General features: G+C 40.0%; 4 protein-coding genes across 8 annotated transcripts; 1 reads left to right on the plus strand and 3 right to left on the minus strand.

Moving 5' to 3' along the window:
- Positions 1–102: 102 nt before the first annotated feature.
- Positions 103–4585, minus strand: LOC112455755 (poly(ADP-ribose) glycohydrolase-like). 3 transcript variants are annotated; one of them, XM_025017898.1, is made up of 11 exons: positions 4225–4585; positions 3955–4075; positions 3721–3881; positions 3511–3627; positions 2897–3058; positions 2567–2820; positions 2380–2477; positions 2109–2268; positions 1622–1940; positions 1088–1313; positions 103–957 (listed from the first exon to the last, which is right to left on the minus strand). In XM_025017898.1, the coding sequence occupies exons 2-11, from the start codon at positions 4052–4054 to the stop codon at positions 245–247; spliced, it is 2310 nt and encodes a 769-aa protein (XP_024873666.1). In that variant the 5' UTR covers positions 4055–4075; positions 4225–4585; the 3' UTR covers positions 103–244. The 3 variants fall into 3 exon arrangements, with proteins under 3 accessions (XP_024873666.1, XP_024873664.1, XP_024873665.1); XM_025017896.1 differs by having other exon boundaries at positions 103–954; positions 1079–1313; XM_025017897.1 differs by having other exon boundaries at positions 103–954; positions 1079–1313; positions 4221–4585.
- Positions 4586–4662: 77 nt separating this feature from the next.
- On the minus strand, positions 4663–9821 carry LOC112455758 (leucine-rich repeat-containing protein 40-like). Its single transcript, XM_025017903.1, has 10 exons — positions 8844–9821; positions 7416–7609; positions 7108–7311; positions 6903–7026; positions 6611–6780; positions 6360–6502; positions 6074–6277; positions 5587–5919; positions 5319–5504; positions 4663–5179 (listed from the first exon to the last, which is right to left on the minus strand). Exons 1-10 carry the CDS (start codon positions 8989–8991, stop codon positions 5074–5076), a joined length of 1812 nt encoding a protein of 603 aa, XP_024873671.1. The 5' UTR covers positions 8992–9821; the 3' UTR covers positions 4663–5073.
- Positions 9727–11364, plus strand: LOC112455759 (WD repeat-containing protein 82). Its single transcript, XM_025017904.1, has one exon. It carries the CDS (start codon positions 10085–10087, stop codon positions 11030–11032), a length of 948 nt encoding a protein of 315 aa, XP_024873672.1. The 5' UTR covers positions 9727–10084; the 3' UTR covers positions 11033–11364.
- Positions 11365–16462: 5098 nt separating this feature from the next.
- LOC112455757 (aspartate--tRNA ligase, mitochondrial) lies at positions 16463–19501 on the minus strand. Of its 3 annotated transcripts, none has more exons than XM_025017901.1 (11): positions 19419–19501; positions 19120–19314; positions 18747–19004; positions 18298–18666; positions 18044–18220; positions 17771–17950; positions 17577–17681; positions 17296–17517; positions 16999–17202; positions 16748–16931; positions 16463–16673 (listed from the first exon to the last, which is right to left on the minus strand). In XM_025017901.1, the coding sequence occupies exons 2-11, from the start codon at positions 19210–19212 to the stop codon at positions 16513–16515; spliced, it is 1953 nt and encodes a 650-aa protein (XP_024873669.1). In that variant the 5' UTR covers positions 19213–19314; positions 19419–19501; the 3' UTR covers positions 16463–16512. The 3 variants fall into 3 exon arrangements, with proteins under 3 accessions (XP_024873669.1, XP_024873667.1, XP_024873668.1); XM_025017899.1 differs by having other exon boundaries at positions 19406–19498; XM_025017900.1 differs by having other exon boundaries at positions 19120–19333; positions 19406–19467.
- Between the last annotated feature and the right edge of the window lie 104 nt (positions 19502–19605).

Below are 19605 nucleotides of genomic sequence, written 5' to 3' on the forward strand. Positions count from 1 at the left end.
ATTATTTTTCGATAATTTCATACAACTGCATATGTTCGCTTTTTAAAACAAAATATAAGATATCGGATATAAAATGAGAAAATGTTAAGGTGCTTGAATAACTCCATCTTATACAGAATTTTATTTACATTGTACTTTCAAGAGATTTGTATAACGTTTAAAATTATACAGATTATACAGAATATTTATAATTGCAGAATGCGCAGAAGCTAATTGGCATTGGTTTGAAACACCCGTTCAGAATTCACGATATTCGTTGGAAAAAGTCCGATATCTTCCTTTGGCCACCCTTTTTCGGGAGTGACTTTTGTTTATCCGATTCCGGGGCACAGTCTTTCAAGATCTTAACGGATTCGCTGTCATTCAGTTCCGTAGACGACTCGGGTTTCATCTTCTTTGACGTGTCTTGACTGTCGATAAGAATCGCGGGTTTTTCCGAATTCAAGGTATTCGCACTGTTATCCAACTTGTTTAACATCTTATCTTCCATTTGTGTGTTCTCTCCATCGATAGTGTTATTTGCGAGACGATTGTTTTGCAAATCGTCGTTGTTATGATCATCTCCTTCTCTTGGATTATTCTTGTTTTTTTCATCACGCGTATCACCCTTCTCATCCTCGTTATCGCGCTTAACGTTGTCGTTGCTATTGTCCTCGCAGCTTGTCAACCAATTCATTATTTTTTCCTCCTCCGCCATTTCCTTCTCCTTAGCCGCCGAGTAAGTAAATCGCTTATCGACATCTTCGTTCGATAAGGTCGCGGTTTCCTTTCTTTTAAATAGCTTTTTCTTCAGACACTCGGCGGAGATATTCGAAGAGCTTTCAGTCTTTGCCGGGAAGTACTTGCTCAACGGTTTTATCCTACTTCTGTTGTACAAGAAACGATAAAAATCCGAATCGGCGTTTGATGACGCAGACTCTCGACGATACTCGGACAGCATTGAGTGAAGTCGTGCTAAAAGTTAATGAAAAAAAATAGCCCAATTAATGTATAAATAGGGAATGAAAACGATTATAATTTCCATATATATATATATATATATATTAATACTTTTGGATGAAGTTGCGAATGTAGGTACCTATATCAATATCGTGATGAGCCAAATGTGCATACATCGCTCCCACGTCGTCCCGCAGCTTCGTGTCTCCGAAAGTAAAATAGACCATCGACCGGCCTGCAACTGCAGCAGCCATTAACTGTATCAAGACTTTCAATTTCGGATTTCCGCGGAACGCGCCACATCCCCAGTTTCCTGTTGCAATGGCGGGCAGATTGTTCTTATAGGTATCAGACCCGACGAATCCAACATAAGCCTGCAGAGAATGCATTACATTGCGATAAAATTTAAGACAGCGTTATATAAGCGTAACGTTGAAATATTTTACAGCCTGTAATTAATAGTCTTTGAATTTTCTTAGGGAGAATATTATTGAACAATGAAATGGCTAAAAATATTATATGTAATAATCTATAAAAAAGTTATAATAAAAATGACAAAAGCTTAGTATACAAACGAAGTTGTTTCACGTTTACGATAATTTAGGACTTGAGATATAAATTTCATGAGTATTTTACATAAATCCACTCTGAGTGTAACGGAATTTACGTCAAGACCACAAACCTTGTTAAGCTCACGATTTATGTTGTCCATATTGAATTGCAGCGAGGATTGCCTGAAGTAAAGGGCATCAATAGCGACGATTGACGTCATACGTCTGCCGCTGTTATCCCTCGGTGTCTCGTCTACAAAATCGCCTTTCCACTTGAAAGTGCTGCTGTACCCTTCGTATTTACTGTACCGCTCGATACCGCTGACGATGAGCGCCTCCGTATCGTCTAGTTCTTCCGTGACCAACATAGTAACCATAAGTTCTGGACATATAACGAACCGTATTTCTTCCTGCACGCAGCCTAAACCTAGCACACCTCCACCCACATATCTATTTACACATGAGAAAGAAAATTAGTAAAAATTAAATAGGAAAGTAGTAATAATCTCAAAAATCTCTTTACCCCCGTCTCTCTTTTCCTTTTTCTTATTATGTTCGTTTGTTTTATAATTTCGTTTGTTAAAGTCCTAACCAATACTCATCAAAGTAAAGACTCACTTATTTGCAAAATCCACTTGAAGCAGTCCTGCTCCCTCACTCTCGATGGTTCCTTTACTCGTTATGTGTAACGGTGGCAATTTTTGGTCTTGCAAATTCCACCTTGGACAGTTCTCCAAAGGGACATAACGTCGTTCGATTGTTATTATACCTTCAGGTGCTGCTCTATGTACAAATTGTAATGTGACTCAAGTTCTACGTTATGTCGCGAATTATCGGCAAATTGCACAAGTATATTATATAAAATAGTTCATAATTATGATGTACTCACCTTTAGCTGTTACTCTCCTGAAATAATGCAGAAGACATTTGATCTTTTCCATCACTGACTCACATTGGCTATGTTTCTCGTTATAAGCAGCGTACAATCTAAAATGTGCGATCAGAAGAATGCATAATAAATAAATTATTTTATCAAATAATTTTAAATAAATAATTTAAATAACTTTGAGTATTACCTGTTAAAATTAATATATGGATAGGTTGCATATTCCGATTGCGGATTACTGGAATTGCGTCTGGGAAATGTACAAAAAAATGCATTTGCCAGTAGCGAAGCTACTTGTAATTGACTTAAACTGATGGAGCCGTTGCTATGTCGTTTCAACAAGGGTACTGGACCAGTTAACAGTACAGGAAGCTGCAAAGCCAGTAGAACTATTTTTGGCATCAAAATTTCAAAGAACATGGTTGTCTCTTCCGAATCCATAACCTGCGTTCAAAATTTTTTTATTAATCGGAATTTTTAAAGAACATGATTTAAGTGCGGTGCATCTCCAAGAATATACCTCCGAGAAAAAGTGATGGAGCGCTGCAAAATTCCAGCGCTGTGCATATATCTGATTGTACGAAAGTATAGCGTTTTCTAATTGTTGGCTGGAAAGAATGCTCCTCAGCAAAGCTTCCTGGATCATCTCCCATCTATTTCGGCAGCAGCGACTTCCACTTCTCTAAAATAAAGTCTAATTAATATCAATAATTACTTGTACTATACCGTGATCCAGTATAAAAAAGACTAAGCTTTAATCTTAATATAATAGTACATAATAACCATCAATATATTTTTTATAGAACATCTCAATCCTTATCTCAATATGATAGATTCTTCAAGCAATTCAATTATTTAATAAAAATATTTAGACAATATTTTATAAGCAGATGAAAAAGGCCTTTTCACAAAGTTCCAAGAAGGCAAATAAATTACAAAAATAGGTTTATTAACTAATTAATACTTAAATAAAGTTTACTTTAATACAATTTTAACTTAAAGCTTAATTATAAAATGCAGTATTAGAAATTTGGATTGTAAATGACAATTTTCCTCGGTATTTTCCAATTATTTCTGATTCATTCGAGAACATCAAGATTGCAGGTCTTGGACATTTTATTCGGCAACACGTACCTGTTCTATCGGGTACAAACTATGCGTAGAATGCGGCATTCGTACATAGCCCTGGCTCCATTTGTCTACTTGATGCGTCGGATACGGTTTTGGTGGTCCATGCGTAGGCAACGGTAACTAATTAAAGAAAAGGTACATTGCAGACGAATATCTAACAAGATACGCATAGCAAGACTTACATATAAAGTTAACCATTGAGTAAAATCATACCATATATAATACTGTATGACGAGGAGAGACGACGATCGGTGGATGCTCTTGATATTCGTAAACGCCGAGTCCCTTACGTATCTCGTCCATGCTCATGCCCTTCCACTCGGGTACGTCATCGGAGGGCTCGGGTTCGTTAACGCCAACGGACATCGAGCTTGCTGAAGCCATACGTTTGATTAAACGCGACAATAGAACACGCGATCCACAGGGAATACGCAGGTGGATTCTTACAGTCCGAATTAGCGGCGTTGTTCGTGCTTTGCGACAATTCGAAATCCGAGAACAGGTCCGGGGAAAGCTCCTCCTCGAGTGTCATCTCCGCCTCTGTCATTCTATCCTCTTAGATGAATGTCTGAAAACCGTACGAATCACGTAGTGGCAGCGACGAAAAGAACGAAGCGATTATATTCCATTCGCAACGGGATTATAAGGAAAATACGATGACATTAGAGCAATGCATTTGCAGTGCAGGCTAACCAAAGCAACTGGCCGTGTACCTACGAGAAATTTGTCGGCGAATCCAGCGGCGTTTGGTTAAAACGTCAATCCTCACGCGGATTTGTACGTCGTGACATGACTAATGTCAAATTCCGATTGCGTTCAGTGTCCTATAGATGTATACACAAACGTATGCACGCGTGAATCGTAGTTGACAAGCTGAATGCAACCCAATGCAGCCTGTGCACTGTGCAGTTGGAGTGAGGTTATGTTAGCTGTCGATGTGTATGTACAAAGCTCGTGTGATCGCATTTCTGCGTGAGAGATTTGATATATAATAAATAATATATAAAATGTATATTACAATACATATTATATATAATAAGTTACATTTTGGCAATATGTGTTTTCAAATTCTGGATAAAGATTTAGCAGTCCATTGTTTTATTAGGAAAGAAAAATTATTGTTTTATTGTCGAATATTACAAAGCGTGTCACGAATTATCGTTGATTTCCTTTGGTCTTTATTAACTTCCATTTCATTCACATTTATCCTAATTCACATAAATTCAATCTTATCTTAAATATTTCCAAAATATATATTAACTGCATTCTCACACACTCTCATTCTCTTTCCATATATTCTTGCAGACGTTCTTTCTTCCCTCATTCCCTCTATTTACTACTTACATTTACACAGCTTATTAATCTTATTCTAATTATTTTGCACTTGATTTGTCTCATCTAAGATGAGACTATATAAGTATATAATATATATAATCTTTAAGACCAGTAAAAATGTATTTTTTTATATGCATGTAGATATAATATTTACGCGCAACACATTCATATATGATAACAAATTGTTAACATTTTTCAGATATTTTTTTAAACCATTTCGTTTTCTATTCATTACTGAGGTATTAGATTACGTAGATAACTCAGTATTTCCTCTGTATCTTTCATTAGAATTGCTTGCCTGGGATATTTGAAACAATTTCCAGACAACAATAGATTCCTAAAAGAATGTTTATATAATTATGAATATTATAGATAAAAACATCAAGCAATTTATATGTCTATTAGAAACAAATGATATTATACTAAAATATGACGACAATATATGATGCATATCTAATACATAAAATGTTTATTACCTTAGGTTTTTCAAGTTACCAAGTTCTGGGGGTACGTGAGCGATATTGTTATTTGACAGATTTAATACTGCTAGTCTTTTTAACTTTTCCAAAAGTGGCACATCTATTTTTACGATTAGATTGTCATTGGCAATTAAACTTTCTAAAGATACAACGTCATAAATAGCTTCTGGTAACTCGGTAAATCTGCAGAACGATACGTAGCGTATAAATGTACATTTTCATGTTAAGAGAGGATGTTGGAAAGTCAAAAATATATTTCTAACACCTGTTAAACGAAAGATCAATATCTCGCAAGTATTTCAGACAGCCGATGCTCGATGGTAGAGATTGCAAGTAATTTTTACTTATATCTAAAACTTGCAAACATTTGTACTTTTCGCCAATCCATTCTGGCAAGCTTGCAAAATGATTTGAAATTAATTTTAGATCTATCACTGTAGCGATCGCCGACATTTTATCAGGCAGTCCTGACAGCTTGTTTCTGCTCAAGTCAATGGTTACGACAGAGGCTTCCGCTGCATCTTCCAAGACTTCTTCAGGCAATTCCAAAAGATTTTGCCCAGTTAAGCTGAATAACTTTGTATTTTTCATTACGTACCTGTATTATTACAAATTACACATCACACTTGACTTTATTACTAATTGTAAAAGTAATTGTATTAGGTACGTGAAATACTTTGTAAAGATTTTTTAAATAGAATAAACAAATATCTCAATTAATCATATCAATTAACAGATTAGCATTTGCATACTTGTCAGGATAAACACTATTGCTGGCACTAGGTTGTAACGATTCTCTGGTGTTTATACTTGTTGTATTGACTACAGTCTGACGAATGTGTGTCAAAATGCGAGATGTACCGCATCGTATTATGTCTGCCCTTACGTTTTTTATATTATTTCCCTCAATTATAAATTGCTTTAAATTGGGCAATATACCAATGCAAAAGGGTATTCTGTAAAGAAGATTCATTTTAATCGAACGATCTGAATATCTAAAATAATCATGTTAAGAGAAAGAGAAGCTATATAACATACAAAGATATGTTATTGTGCGATAAGTCGAAGACTTCCAAATTTATTAATTTGATTATTTCTTCAGGTATTACTTCAATTTTATTGCCTTGCAATGTGAGCTTTTTCAGATGCCCTACAGCTTCTAAGCGTTGCGGATCAATTTCCTATAAAAGAAAAATCATTGTCTTAGTAAAAACAGCGTTTCTAGCAGGAAGTTAAATTTTAGTCTTGATATAGGCTCAAGCATAAATATATACGTTATTAACACATACAGGAATGTTATTGTTATCCAAATGCAATACTGTTAAAGCTGAACAACCTGATATGTCTGGAAATTCCTGCAAATTATTCGACTGGAACATTATTCTTTCTACTTTTCGCAATTCACCTAATGGTGGTATCGTCTCCAATTGATTAAAGCTGACGTCTAACGTTTTTAACGCTACCAGAAAATATAACAATCATTATCGAATAACGAAGTAAATGTTGCAAATATAAATCGCTTTTTGTATTAATTATTAATGCGTATGTGCATGAAAGAGAGAGAGAGAGAGACAAACTTACATCTCATACTTGTTACATCAGGTGGTAATTCTTTTATCATATTGTGACATAAATTCAATGTTTCCAGTCGCACCAAGTATCCCATTCCGATCGGTAATTCGCCTAAACTATTATATGATATGTCCTAAAAAGACCCGTAATTATTTCATTTAAAAAATTGACTTTACATAATCATGTAAGCCATAATGATACATATTTTTTTTACCAAATGAGTTAGCATGACTAAATTTCCGATCTCGGCTTCAAGTGAACTTATTTGATTATTTTTTAGATATAACTCGCACAATTCCTCCAGCATATAAAATTGACCTGGTAAATTTTGTAGCTTGTTATCCGATAGATTTATTTTTCTTAGTTCGCGCAGAGAACCGATCTCAGGCGGTAGTTCTTCTAACAAATTGTTGTGCAACTGGGAAACGACATTAAAAATGTTTTAGATAAAATATATAGAAATATTGAAAGTGCACTGCACATTTAAAATCACTGTGTGCACGAAAAATAATTTATACATACGTCTAAGGTGCTCAGTTCCGTTAGAAATTGTATTTTTTCATTGATTACAGTTAAACTATTGAAGCTCAGATCTAACATCTTCAGCGGCTCTTGTTCCCACCATCGCTCCTCCTCGGGTTCATAATCAAGCTCAAAATGCAAGTCACGTAATTCCTCTTCCGTTAATTCGTTTATACTCCATATTCTGTCAGGTACTGTAACGTGTGTTAATTCCTTATACGTTCAAGATTCTGCCCTTTCCGCAATGCTACGTTGCATTAAATTCATTAAAAACGTTTGATTAAACTTACCTGATATTTCGAATGAGCCTATTTCTACGTTACGTTGAGCACATCTGATGAGTGCGATCACTTCTAATAAACGATTTTTAGCAAAGCGTGCAAAGCAACTTAAGATAATGATTTTCGTATGATACCAAGCATATTTAGATTTAAATCATAATTATATCAATTTTAAAATGGCGTGTATCGTGAGGCATCATTAGTGACACATGATATGAAATAAAATAAATGTTAGCATTCCTGCTTATAGAATTTGGAATTTCGCTGCATTTGTGACTTGTATTTAAACATATATATATATAGATACATATATACATTAAAAAAAATTAACACAATTATGTGGCATCAGATTTATTTGACTTCCACATTACTGGACTTACAGATAAACTATTTGTCGGATATAAATATATCAAAAAGATACCAATTTAATACACCAATTATCGTCTAAACTAATAATAATATATTAAAATACGAGTTTTGATATTCTATACATTCAAAGAAAAAAAACATGACGGATAACAGAGAAATACTATGCGCATCTCACTTCTTTGCATTCTCATTCACAATGTATACAAGATTCTATGTTGTGCTGTGTAAGATTCTTTGGGACTTAAACTCTTTAAAAAACTTACATCTTGATATTTCATACATCCCAAAGAACATTCTTTGGGATCTTAAACTCTTTAAAAAACTTACATCTTGATATTTCATACATCAAAGAACTTTACATGACCCTTGTTCACAATGCACGTGCGCATCATATCGAGTACAATAAAATCTAACAATAAACACTTATTGAATACTTATTGCAACATCCAAGCGATGATTAACAGGCAACAAAGTGACGAAAGATCTGCATATCGAACTTGAGATTTGTGTATATTGATGAAACTATAAACGTTTAACGTATAACATGAATATACTTCGATGTACGCTATTACCGCAGGCATGCACGTCTGTCTAATTATGAGTACAAGCTCTCCGAGTATGATCTAAACATTCTAAACGAAAAACTGGAACATGCTCCAGATAATTGTGCGGCACATGAACGTAAACGTAAGTCGGATTCGTATAAATAGTACAGTCGATTGTTCCATCGTCGAGCTCATGACTTATTATACACAGGTGGATGCTCGTAAATATATACCCGTGGACAATCCCTTCGACGAGAGATTCAACCGCCCAGTCTTTCTCGCCCCTAGAATAACGCTCCTCGACAATTCGTCATTGTCCTCGTCCTTGGTGCGCCGTTTAAACACCGCCAGGTGATTGGCTTTTTTCCTGATGCCGCTCATCGTGGAATGAAACTCCCATCGATGCGTATCCTCACCGACCTCACCTCGACCTCGACGATCTCCCTGTTACGCAGAAGAAACGTAAACACAGATGGACGTGGACGAGAAGCTGTCTCTTGTCTATAGCCCCTTGCACAATAGGCGATAGCGATCGACATTATCGACGCAGCGTGATCGACTGACCAGGAACGTGGTTTTACGACTTCGTAGTTCCGCGGGCGCGGTTAGCCCGGCGCCGGGTAATTTATCGGTCGAGGTGTCCTTATCGCAGAGTCAATCTCGCAGTGCGCTTTTGCACTCGGTCACGGGTGGCCCCATGCGCAGCGGCCTTCACGCCTTTGCTGAAAGAGAAGAGAGTCGTCGGTGTGTCGGTGCTCGGTGCCGCTTGTCTAGTTGCCTGCCGAATTCGCCGCTACCGATCGGGGGCACGGAGCCGAGGGATACGCTGTCGCGCTCACGGGACACGGGTCGAGGTTCGAGGGTTCGAGAGGTGTCGAGGTACAGTACAGAGCAGTACAGAGTACAACAGCTCGCAGGAGGAGACGACGTTTCGCCGTCCATTTGTCCGAGCGCGCTTGGCAGTTGTTGATCCATCGGCGCGGTGTTGCGATCGGCGGTCCCGCTGACGGCGTCCGTTTCACACGGGAAGGAGAGCCACGTCGGCGGAGAGGACTCGAGGAGAGGTATCTGCCGCGCGGGGATAAACGCGCGAGAGCGCTGGTGAGCGATTCCGCGGGCGATAACGACGGCGCGAGGGGGAATCCTCGCCCGCGTCCCGGTGGACGGCCCGTCTCTCCCCGCCTGTCCTCCCTCTCCTACCCCCGTCCCTCCACCGCCTGGACCGTGTTGGCGGCCACCCCCGAGCTCCCACGGCGATCTGCCCGCGGTGACGCGCGCGAGCTGTCTCGTCCCTCCTCCTTCCTCGCAAGAAGGCAACTTGGCGGCCGCGGCCGCATCCGCGTCCACGTCCGTGACCCGCGCCCGGCCCCCGCGCCCGGCGGTCTTCGCACCCGGTCACAGTACAAACACAGAGATTGTGGAGTCGAGGAGGTTAAGAGGACGGCACGAGCGGGAGGACGCGCCGTCCATCACCATGAAGCTCGTCGACCATGTGGTGAGGAGCTTCAAGGTGGCCAAGGTATTCCGCGAAAACACCGATCGGATAAACAGTATCGACTTCTCGCCGAACGGCGACACCCTCATCTCCTGCTCGGAGGACGACCAGATCGTCATCTACGACTGCGAGAAGGGCACGCAGGTGCGGACGGTCAACTCGAAGAAGTACGGCGTCGACCTGATACACTTCACTCACGCCAAGAACACCGCGATACACAGCAGCACCAAGGTCGACGACACGATCCGCTATCTCAGCCTCCACGACAACAAGTACATACGTTACTTTCCCGGTCATGCGAAAAAGGTAGTGTCGCTATGTATCAGTCCTATCGAGGATACTTTCCTATCCGGTTCCTTAGATAAATCCCTGCGACTGTGGGACCTGCGCTCGCCGAATTGTCACGGGGTGATGAACGTCTCGGGACGGCCAGTGGCGGCATACGATCCTGAAGGTCTCATCTTCGCGGCCGGAGTCAATTCGGAAAATATCAAGCTGTACGATCTGCGCAGCTTCGACAAGGGACCGTTTGTCACCTTCAAGCTCTCTCAGGAGAAGGAGTGCGATTGGACTGGATTGAAGTTCAGTAGGGACGGCAAGACCATCTTGATCTCCACTAACGGTAGTACGATTCGTTTAATTGATGCTTTTCATGGTACGCCCTTACAGACTTTCGCCGGATATCTCAACAACAAGGGGATCGCCATTGAGGCCAGTTTTAGTCCGGATTCCCAATTTGTGTTCAGTGGCTCCACGGATGGTAGGGTGCACGTGTGGAACGCGGAGACCGGTTACAAAGTTTGCGTGTTGAACGGTGACCATCCAGCGCCGGTGCAGTGTATCCAATTCAATCCCAAGTACATGATGCTGGCGTCGGCTTGCACCAACATGGCTTTCTGGCTACCCACTATCGATGACAATGCATAAAACTAATTTATGAAAAATACGGAGCAATGCCAGAGTCTACAGTTCATAAAAAAGAAGGGAAGAAAGAGAGAAACAAGGAAGAGAGGCAGACAGCTGAGAATACCAACTAATCAGAAAACGTTTATAACTTGTTTGAGCAAATACATTTACATTGCATTTACATTATGTGTACAAAACTGGAATAGCTGTCGTATGGCATACCAGTTCTGAAACGTATCCAAGGGAGCAAACAAGATGCCACGAGGGAACTCGCAACAGTTCGATCATTGCTCGCTCGTTCGCGTTTCGAGAAGGTCCATGTGGAATACAACTTTCCATCGCTGTCGTCATCGACGTCATTGTCTTCATTCTACCAATATAGGAAGATCCATGTCTTATAAACGTTTCGAATGTGTGTCTCGTATACATAGCCTCTTCTTGCGTATCTATATGCAATCGTTTAACGATACGTGGAATGAAGTCTGTCATATGCAGGAAGAGGCAACATCTTTTAGATTTTGTCCGTTCCCGGGCAGTCGACCGTCTTGTCCGATTGTGTTCGAGAAAATTACCGTAGAACGAATTTCGTCGCGCTAGTTGTTTGCGAAACGCCTACGATGTAGAACGATGCTCTGTCTGGAAGCGATATCGTCTTCGAGAATCTTGTGCGCGTGGGCTAAACGTAGGAAACTTTTCGAACAGCTAGAGGGACAAGATTCGCGTATTCGGGCACGGCGTCCTTGTATACAGTCTCGTGCGATTGAATGCATCATAAGGAGATGTTGCACCGACGAAATCGGATCGGTATCTGCGATTCATTCCTGGCTCACTAGTACGACGGTGCAATTGCACCGTATATTGTTGTTACGCGTCTAACGCCTTACATTTTTGATAACCGATCACGCACGTTGCCTCAGATTACGACATTAGGATGTTAATTTAATTAAAAAAGGCACGTGCGAGCGATCTCCGAATAGTCATTCAGATTCCATCGACGTTTCAACAGGCAGCCCCCTTAAGCATTGTAAATCTGATTGTAATACCATTTAATTCGCATGGCCGTATATAGGATGTTTTTTTTAGACTGATCGAAACCGCAGGGGAATCATCGCGCAAAATAAAGGATAAAATATTTAATTTTCTTTGTGATATTAGTTTTGTATTCGACACTGATAACTTTGTCCGTGCGACGTAAATAATTGGCCGTAATCTTAGGTTTAGTCATCAGCCTTCAATTCTTATCTCACCACCGATTTAACTTTCAACATACGTAGTACTAAGTAATGCGAGATAACGCGCGTATTATCTTGTAATTACGAGAACGAAAACTTAAAACCACACGGACGTAACTAGCGTATGTGGTTCGTAGAAATATCACTTTTTAAAGCCCGTAAAACGCGAAAAGACCTTCGTAGAAGGACGTTCAATGTCGACTCCGAGATCTTCCTTGTTCCTGTATGCGGCCATGCCCAGTTCTCATACGTAGATCGAGGATATACCGGAAGGCGCACTGGACGCGCGTTGGCGCGAAAACGATAAAACGACCGAACATATTTATTGCGCGCGACAAGAAGTCAGTTTGTATCTCATCGGCGATAAAGGTAAAGAAAAAATAGGGGAGAAAAGGAAGGAGGAAAAGGAGACTTATCGCAAATCTACGAATAGATCAAGTCCTCCGCGCGAGATGTGCATGATATTCACTGAGAAGATATGCGTGCGTAATTGTCGGGAACATTCACGTTTACCGTGGATCTACACGCGTGGAACCGGCGGGCCGGGTAAGAAACACGTTCGACATTTGTAGAAAACGCGTTTTTTTCCTTTGCCTCTTTCCTCCTTTTTTTTAGACGTAATTGTGTCTCACCGGATTCATCCGGTAATAGTTCTTGGCGTTTATACGCGGCACAGGTAGCTCTCACAGTCGTCTCTCGGTGAACAAGATCTTATTTATGCGTGTACGCGTGACATGTGCATGCATAAAAGCTTACTAGCCAGGAAACGACTGAGAGATTACGTCCGAGCTGTATTCCGCCTCCGCGAAACGAATAACGCGGCGCGAACGAATAGGCAAGCATCGTCGCACATCCTTGTTTTCTTGTTAAAAAGAAAACCAGAGAAACAGAGAGATAGAAAAAAAAAACTTCGCCATTCCGCGTTGCAGATGCTACGATCGCATGGAGCCACGCGGCGGCGAGTTTCACGTTGTAACTGTACGAATGTCCGATTCTTCCGTTCTCTCTCTCTCTCTCTCTCTCTCTCTCTCATTCTCTCTATCTCTGTCTCTCTTTCTTTCTCTCTCTTGCAAATCTCAATCCCGCTTTCCGCACTTATGCGGGAAGCGCTATAGTGATCCGAACTCGACGACTGTTCGATCTATTCGATCGCCCACCGCTCCTGTCTCTGTCCTTTCGTGTATGTATATACGGTAGTATCCATTATTTCCTGTAGAATTTTCTAGGCGTCTCCGTCTAACATATATTTCGTGCAAGAGCGTGTGGTCAAATATTTTATTCGATAGCCGTATGCATGCGTGCGTGTATGCGTGTACCGAGCGAACGATTGTGCTGTGATTGATTACGAGTGATTTATTATACGTTTGTATCCAATGCGAGATTCCGTCTGTGTGAGCGTGCGATTTGCATGGGCGAGAGCTTGCCTCCTGCGCTGTAAAATAGTATTTTTTATAACGGCGACGCGGTGTGCGCGAGAGAATTCGTATTGATAGGGCGAGACCTGCGAGCTCGCGCGGGACGAATCTCGCGTGCGCTTACGCAATGGGAGGAAAAAGAACTAATTGCAGAGGAATACAGAGACCTCGACCCTTCAGCTGCACAGTTTCGACCGACGTGTTCAAGCACCCCCTCTCCGAGATCGTTCACGCTGAGCATCGTCAATGCAGAATCAATTTCTCTTATGAATAGCATCACCTGGTTACGTTTTTAATCTTCTGTAAAATATATGAGCGCGCGTCCAAGAGAGACGCTTCAGATTATATAAATATTTATTGCATTTATAATTTAAAACACGCGTTGCGTGCGTTCGGCAACGCATTTGCCTGAGTTAACGTTACGATGCACATTAAGGCCTCATTGAAATTATAATTTGCAGTTATGTCATGTAGTCACAACACGCGATTAATAATTATTTAATTATTATTAATTAATCTTCAACGAGCGTGAGACACTGATTGAATATTACCTCAGAATTGGATTCTGCGTTACTTCTTTTATTACCTTCTTGCGATTTTATATACATGGACACTGCGCGGCGAAAGGGTTGAGGGTCGATCGAATCGCCTCGAATATTACGAAAAAACGATCCACGTATTTAGATTAAATACGCAATTTGACACACGTACATACTGCCAGCCAACCGAGCGAGCGCCCGACCACGGGCCCGCGCCTTCAATCTCGTTCGACGTCGAGAATTTTGAAAGCCCTTAAAACCGTACGTATCGACTGTACTATTATTACAACTATACCGCTGCTATTATTACTACCGCTACGTTAAGCGTATAGATTAAACCGCCGGTCCGAAGCCCTACTCGATCGGCGAATCAACTCGCGCCCGAAAGCGACGAAATCTGCGAACGAAAAAACGTGCGACGACACGAAACACTGTGTTCTTAGGCAAAAAGTGGACGCGCGCACAACAGATTGTAATATATAAATACATTACCGCGGCGATTAGGACTTTCACGTACGGAGATGAAGGTAGACGACTCCATTGATCGAATTTATTGTCTCGTTCGAACGTTCTTTTATTATAAAAAAAAATTAATCGGCTAGGAATGTAAGCACACGTGTCTCTCGTACAGGATTACGAGGAAAGCTCATGTTGTACATGAAGAATCGTGGAACATCCCGTGTCCATCCAAATCAACTCTGTACTGTTCTTATACACATCACCGTTATATTGACGATTTTTCTACGGAATAAATTCGTGAGGGTCTTCACGAGCGAGTACGGTGCGAGGACGAGGTATCGAGAGCGAGACATGTAATACCGTCGTACAGGATGGTGTTCATTAGCGGGCTTAGTAGAACTGTAAACGTGATTACGTCCCTCTCCGATCATGTTCGTTGGTTCATACGGTCATTTAACATAGAGATTTAGAGTTCAGATTTAATCTAAGATATATATATACAAGCGAAGCAAGCGAGACTTAAAACCTAGGAGAAAGCTATCTAGCTTAAGTTAAGTGCGTTTCGCAAGAAAGATGTTAAATGTGATGGTTCTCACCTTGATGCAACTCGCCTTGCGTTCACAAGAAGGATACATTGTAACGGAAGATACTCGACGGCGGATTCTTCCAAGTTCTTACGTCAAGTCTTCGTGCGAATTGCTTTTGACAGCCAAGTGGACAGAACGAGAATACGAAGGCTCACGCTCGCTGTTGATCCTTGACCCTCGGGGAATTTCGTCGCGCGATCGGTACCGGGCAGGGCTTCGTGCCGATTGCTATAAGCTGCATGCGTTTTAGAGTAGGAACGTATGACAATATAGACGCGTCGCATTGTAATTGGAGCGATTCAAATCTGCGTAACAAACGGTATATAATGTGTCTTCGTCCGCTGAAAGCATACGCCAAATCGAAGAACACAGCGCTTCTCTTGTTGCATCCTGACTAGCTGGATTTGATCTACGGGATTTGCTGAAATTATGAGAATCACTTAACCCGATTCGGTATTCAGTTGTAAACAGTGGCATATGTGTAACGGGCATGAGGAAAATGTGTGACGCTCGTCTTCGAAATGTCTTCAAGATTGTTCCAAGAGACTAGTAGACGTGAAATTAATCTACGGATGTACAGCACCATTTTCTGTGTTTAAAATTGAAAGATTGATCGAATAGATACCTATCTTAATTAATGGGTCTTTTTAACGATTTTGACGCATCGCAAACTGAACAGATATTTCATCGCCATTAATGAAGTTTTGTTAATTAATATATAATCGTTCCAATTCACACTGTGTGGGCTGTTTCAAGATGGATATGTATATGAATAAAAAAGCGATGTAAATTTTCGTCCGCCGGCAGTTGGTAGTCACAACATATCAACATATTTGTTAAGAAATTTGTTAGGTTGAAATTTTCACTTGACAGGAGAGAGGCTCTCGAGAAGTGTACAAAAAAAGAAAAGGGAATCCTCTTAGATCCTTCTTGGAAATGATTGTGAATAGTTTAGTACGCAGGCTGAATTGTATTTTTTATTTTTCTGTAAAAACATTTCGATTGAACGCACGAGAGTTTACTCAACAACAAAAAAATAAAACACTTTTTTTGTACATCTATTTTTCGCCTTTTTATTTATTTCGGTTTGCGGCGCAATTATACGCTTCTGATAACTGCTCAGAGCTTGAATGATAACTTGGCAAAAATATTACAGATAACGTCTCAAAACTGCCACAGCTAATATAAATAATTATATACATTTTTTTACACGCACAACTTGTAAGTAATAACAACTTTTCTATTACACTTATTGTGAAAAAAGGAATCTTATTTGTTTACTGTTTGTATGTGATACAAAGTCTTCAACTCGTCTGAAATGATGTCTGGTGCTCCGGACATTAGATCTCGTCCTTCCATCGTTTTCGGGAAAGCTATAACGTTCCTTATACTTTTTTCGTTACAAAGTAAGCAAACGAGACGATCCAGTCCTTGAAATAGAAATAACGATCACATCTCCCATTTCAATTCGCAGATGCAACTTTATTACGCGAAAGAGTAATACCTATAGCTATTCCACCATGGGGTGGAGCTCCGTACGTCAATGCCTCGAGCATGTGCGACAATTTTGTTTCGTCTATGTTTAACATCCTCAATATTTGTCTCTGTAAATTTGCATCGTGGATTCGAATGGAACCTCCCGCTATTTCCGATCCATTCATAACCAGATCGTAGTGTAAGCCTCTCACCTACGAAAGAGTGATATATAAAAAAGACACGACAAAATTAATTAATCTACTCAAGTCCTTTGCTGACCTTTAGAGGATCAGTTGTAAGATATTCCATGTCATCTGGATGCGGTTGCGTAAATGGATGATGCGTCGATTGTAATGTTCCTTCAAATGTGAATAACGGAAAGTCCGTGACCCATAGAAGCTCAGTTTCGGTCGAACGTACTTGTTCGCCTTTGGCTTCTAATATATTTGTAAATTCGACACGTAACTTTCCTAAGAGTTTCAACTAGAATATATATAGTAGTTTATTATAATTACAGATGAAGAGAAAAGTTTATCATTAAAAGAGAAAAAGAGAACTTTCAGACTTTATACTCACTGCATCCATTCGATGTCCAATTGCTAGCAATGCTGCATCTCCCTCCTGTAACTTGCAGTACTGCGATATATCTTCCGTTATAGTTCCCGACTTCGGTTTTAGCTTGTCTAACTGTGCTCTCCACGAATCGTTTTCGATTCTTAATTGAACTAGCTTTGTAGTAGCAAAATAATCGCTACGGATCTTAGAGAGTCCTTCTCTGATAGATTTTGCTAAGTACTTCTGGAATATAAAAATTAACTTAACAATGGAATACAAATCAAATTAAAATGAACACCTACCGATTTTTTTGGAAAAACTAATGCGTATACTTTTTGTTCATTATTTTCAGATTTCACAGCCTCTTTTAATACTGGCAGATCGAACATGTGTGTGAGATCTTGTATCTGGAAAGCAGTTTTGCATCGAAATAATATTATGTTTTTATTTCGTGGAGTAAAATAATAAAAAAGATCGTACACATTAATTCTCTTACTTGATACGGTATTCTTAAGTCCGGTTGGTCAGTACCATACAATTCCATCGAGTCTTCATACCTCATAAGCTTGAAAGGCACTTTTATGGAGCCTGATTCTTCTGGCCATGTGTACATCAATAAATTTTCAATTAAGCTCATCACTCCGTCCCGGTCAACAAACGACATTTCGATATCTAGCTATAATATAATTGATATAACACTGATGATATATAATTATGTAGCTGATAATAAAATATAATATTACTGACATTATGAACGCAGTGTGATTACCTGTGTAAATTCTGGCTGTCTGTCGTGCCTGGCACTCTCGTCTCTGTAACATCGGGCGACTTGGAAGTATCTGTCGAGGCCACCTACCATGAGAAGCTGCTTGAATTGTTGAGGACTCTGTACCAGCGAGTAAAAATTACCCGGTTGTCTCGTGGGCACTACAAATTCTTGCGCACCCTGAATATGATAAAATCAGATTTTGCACGTTTACGATATATGGATTTATATGGTAAACTAGACACTGAGAAGCATACCCCCGGTGTACTTTTAAACAGCGTTGGCGTTTCAATGTCCACAAAACTGCACTCGTTGATCAGAAATTCTCTCATCTTCATTATGAGAGAGGATCGCAATCTTAAATTCCTTTGCAGCTCAGGATATCTCAGTGACAGATATCTGTATTTCATTTGCTGACTCTCCTTGGCTTTGTTATACTCTCTAATGAATACTGGCGGATTCTCCGATGCTACGTTTAGAATCTCCAGAGACTCTACGTACACTTCTATATCGCCCGTTTTCATTCTCTTATTCTGCTGACCTTCAGGTCTCGGCACGACTTTGCCTACTACGCTCAAGACACTTTCGAAAGACAAGTTCTGTATACTTTCCACCAAATCCTTTCTCTGAAATCAATAAAAGCTTTTCAACGTTTTTTCACAACACATTTACCAAAGATTTCAGTATATAATGACTGCTCGCATACATCTTCCGGTATAAGTAACTGCGTTGATCCATAGGAGTCTCTTAACGTTATAAACTTCCTCATTCTCTGAAATTCCTTCCAGCCGCTTAATCTCACTTCTTCTCCAACATTTTTGAGCGTCAGCTCGCCACACGTATGCGTTCTCAGGACGTATCTATTGGCCGGTGAAACAGGCTCCTTTGTCAACGGTGCTGACCTGCCAACAACTAAATTGTGAACACAAGCTGCTGAAATTGCAGATCGATCCTTCAGCAGAAACTGAAAAAAAAATTCATACGTTTTACAATTTCACCTGAATATAGAAGATCATTGACTTTAGGGTTGCAGTATCAAAATAGTCACGGGAATTGCTTCAAAACCCTTAGAAACTTACGTTTGCTTTACGTAGATTACTTATCAGTGCCCATACGTGGTATCTTGTCACAATATTCGTGCAGCTAAACACGATTCTACCGCTGGCAAACATTTTTATGTATATTCCTGAGGCCCTTTTTGAAAATCGTTATATATATTTCGTTTCATACGCAGTCATTCACAAAATCGTTATCCCCCTTTGTCCTTTTCTCACCTGTCGTTTAAGAATTTATCTGTTATATATTTATTAAATATATATAAAATAATAGATATATACTATAAGATAATTATATGTAAAACATTACCTTGAACAATTACCTTGAACGTCAGAAAAATATTAATTATGTTCCAATAATTATATAAAATAACATTTTATTCTGAACACGTGCATCAACCGATCACGCTCGTTCGCCTCGTTCTGTTTTCAGCATATTCCTCGTGCTATCAAAAGTAGCTTTGCACCACCCGTCGAAGGAACGATCGAAAGATTATTTTTTACCTCAAT

This window comes from Temnothorax curvispinosus, unplaced genomic scaffold, assembly GCF_003070985.1.
Source record: "Temnothorax curvispinosus isolate PA1 unplaced genomic scaffold, ASM307098v1 QBEX01006326.1, whole genome shotgun sequence".
Classification (NCBI taxonomy): Eukaryota; Metazoa; Arthropoda; class Insecta; order Hymenoptera; family Formicidae; genus Temnothorax; species Temnothorax curvispinosus.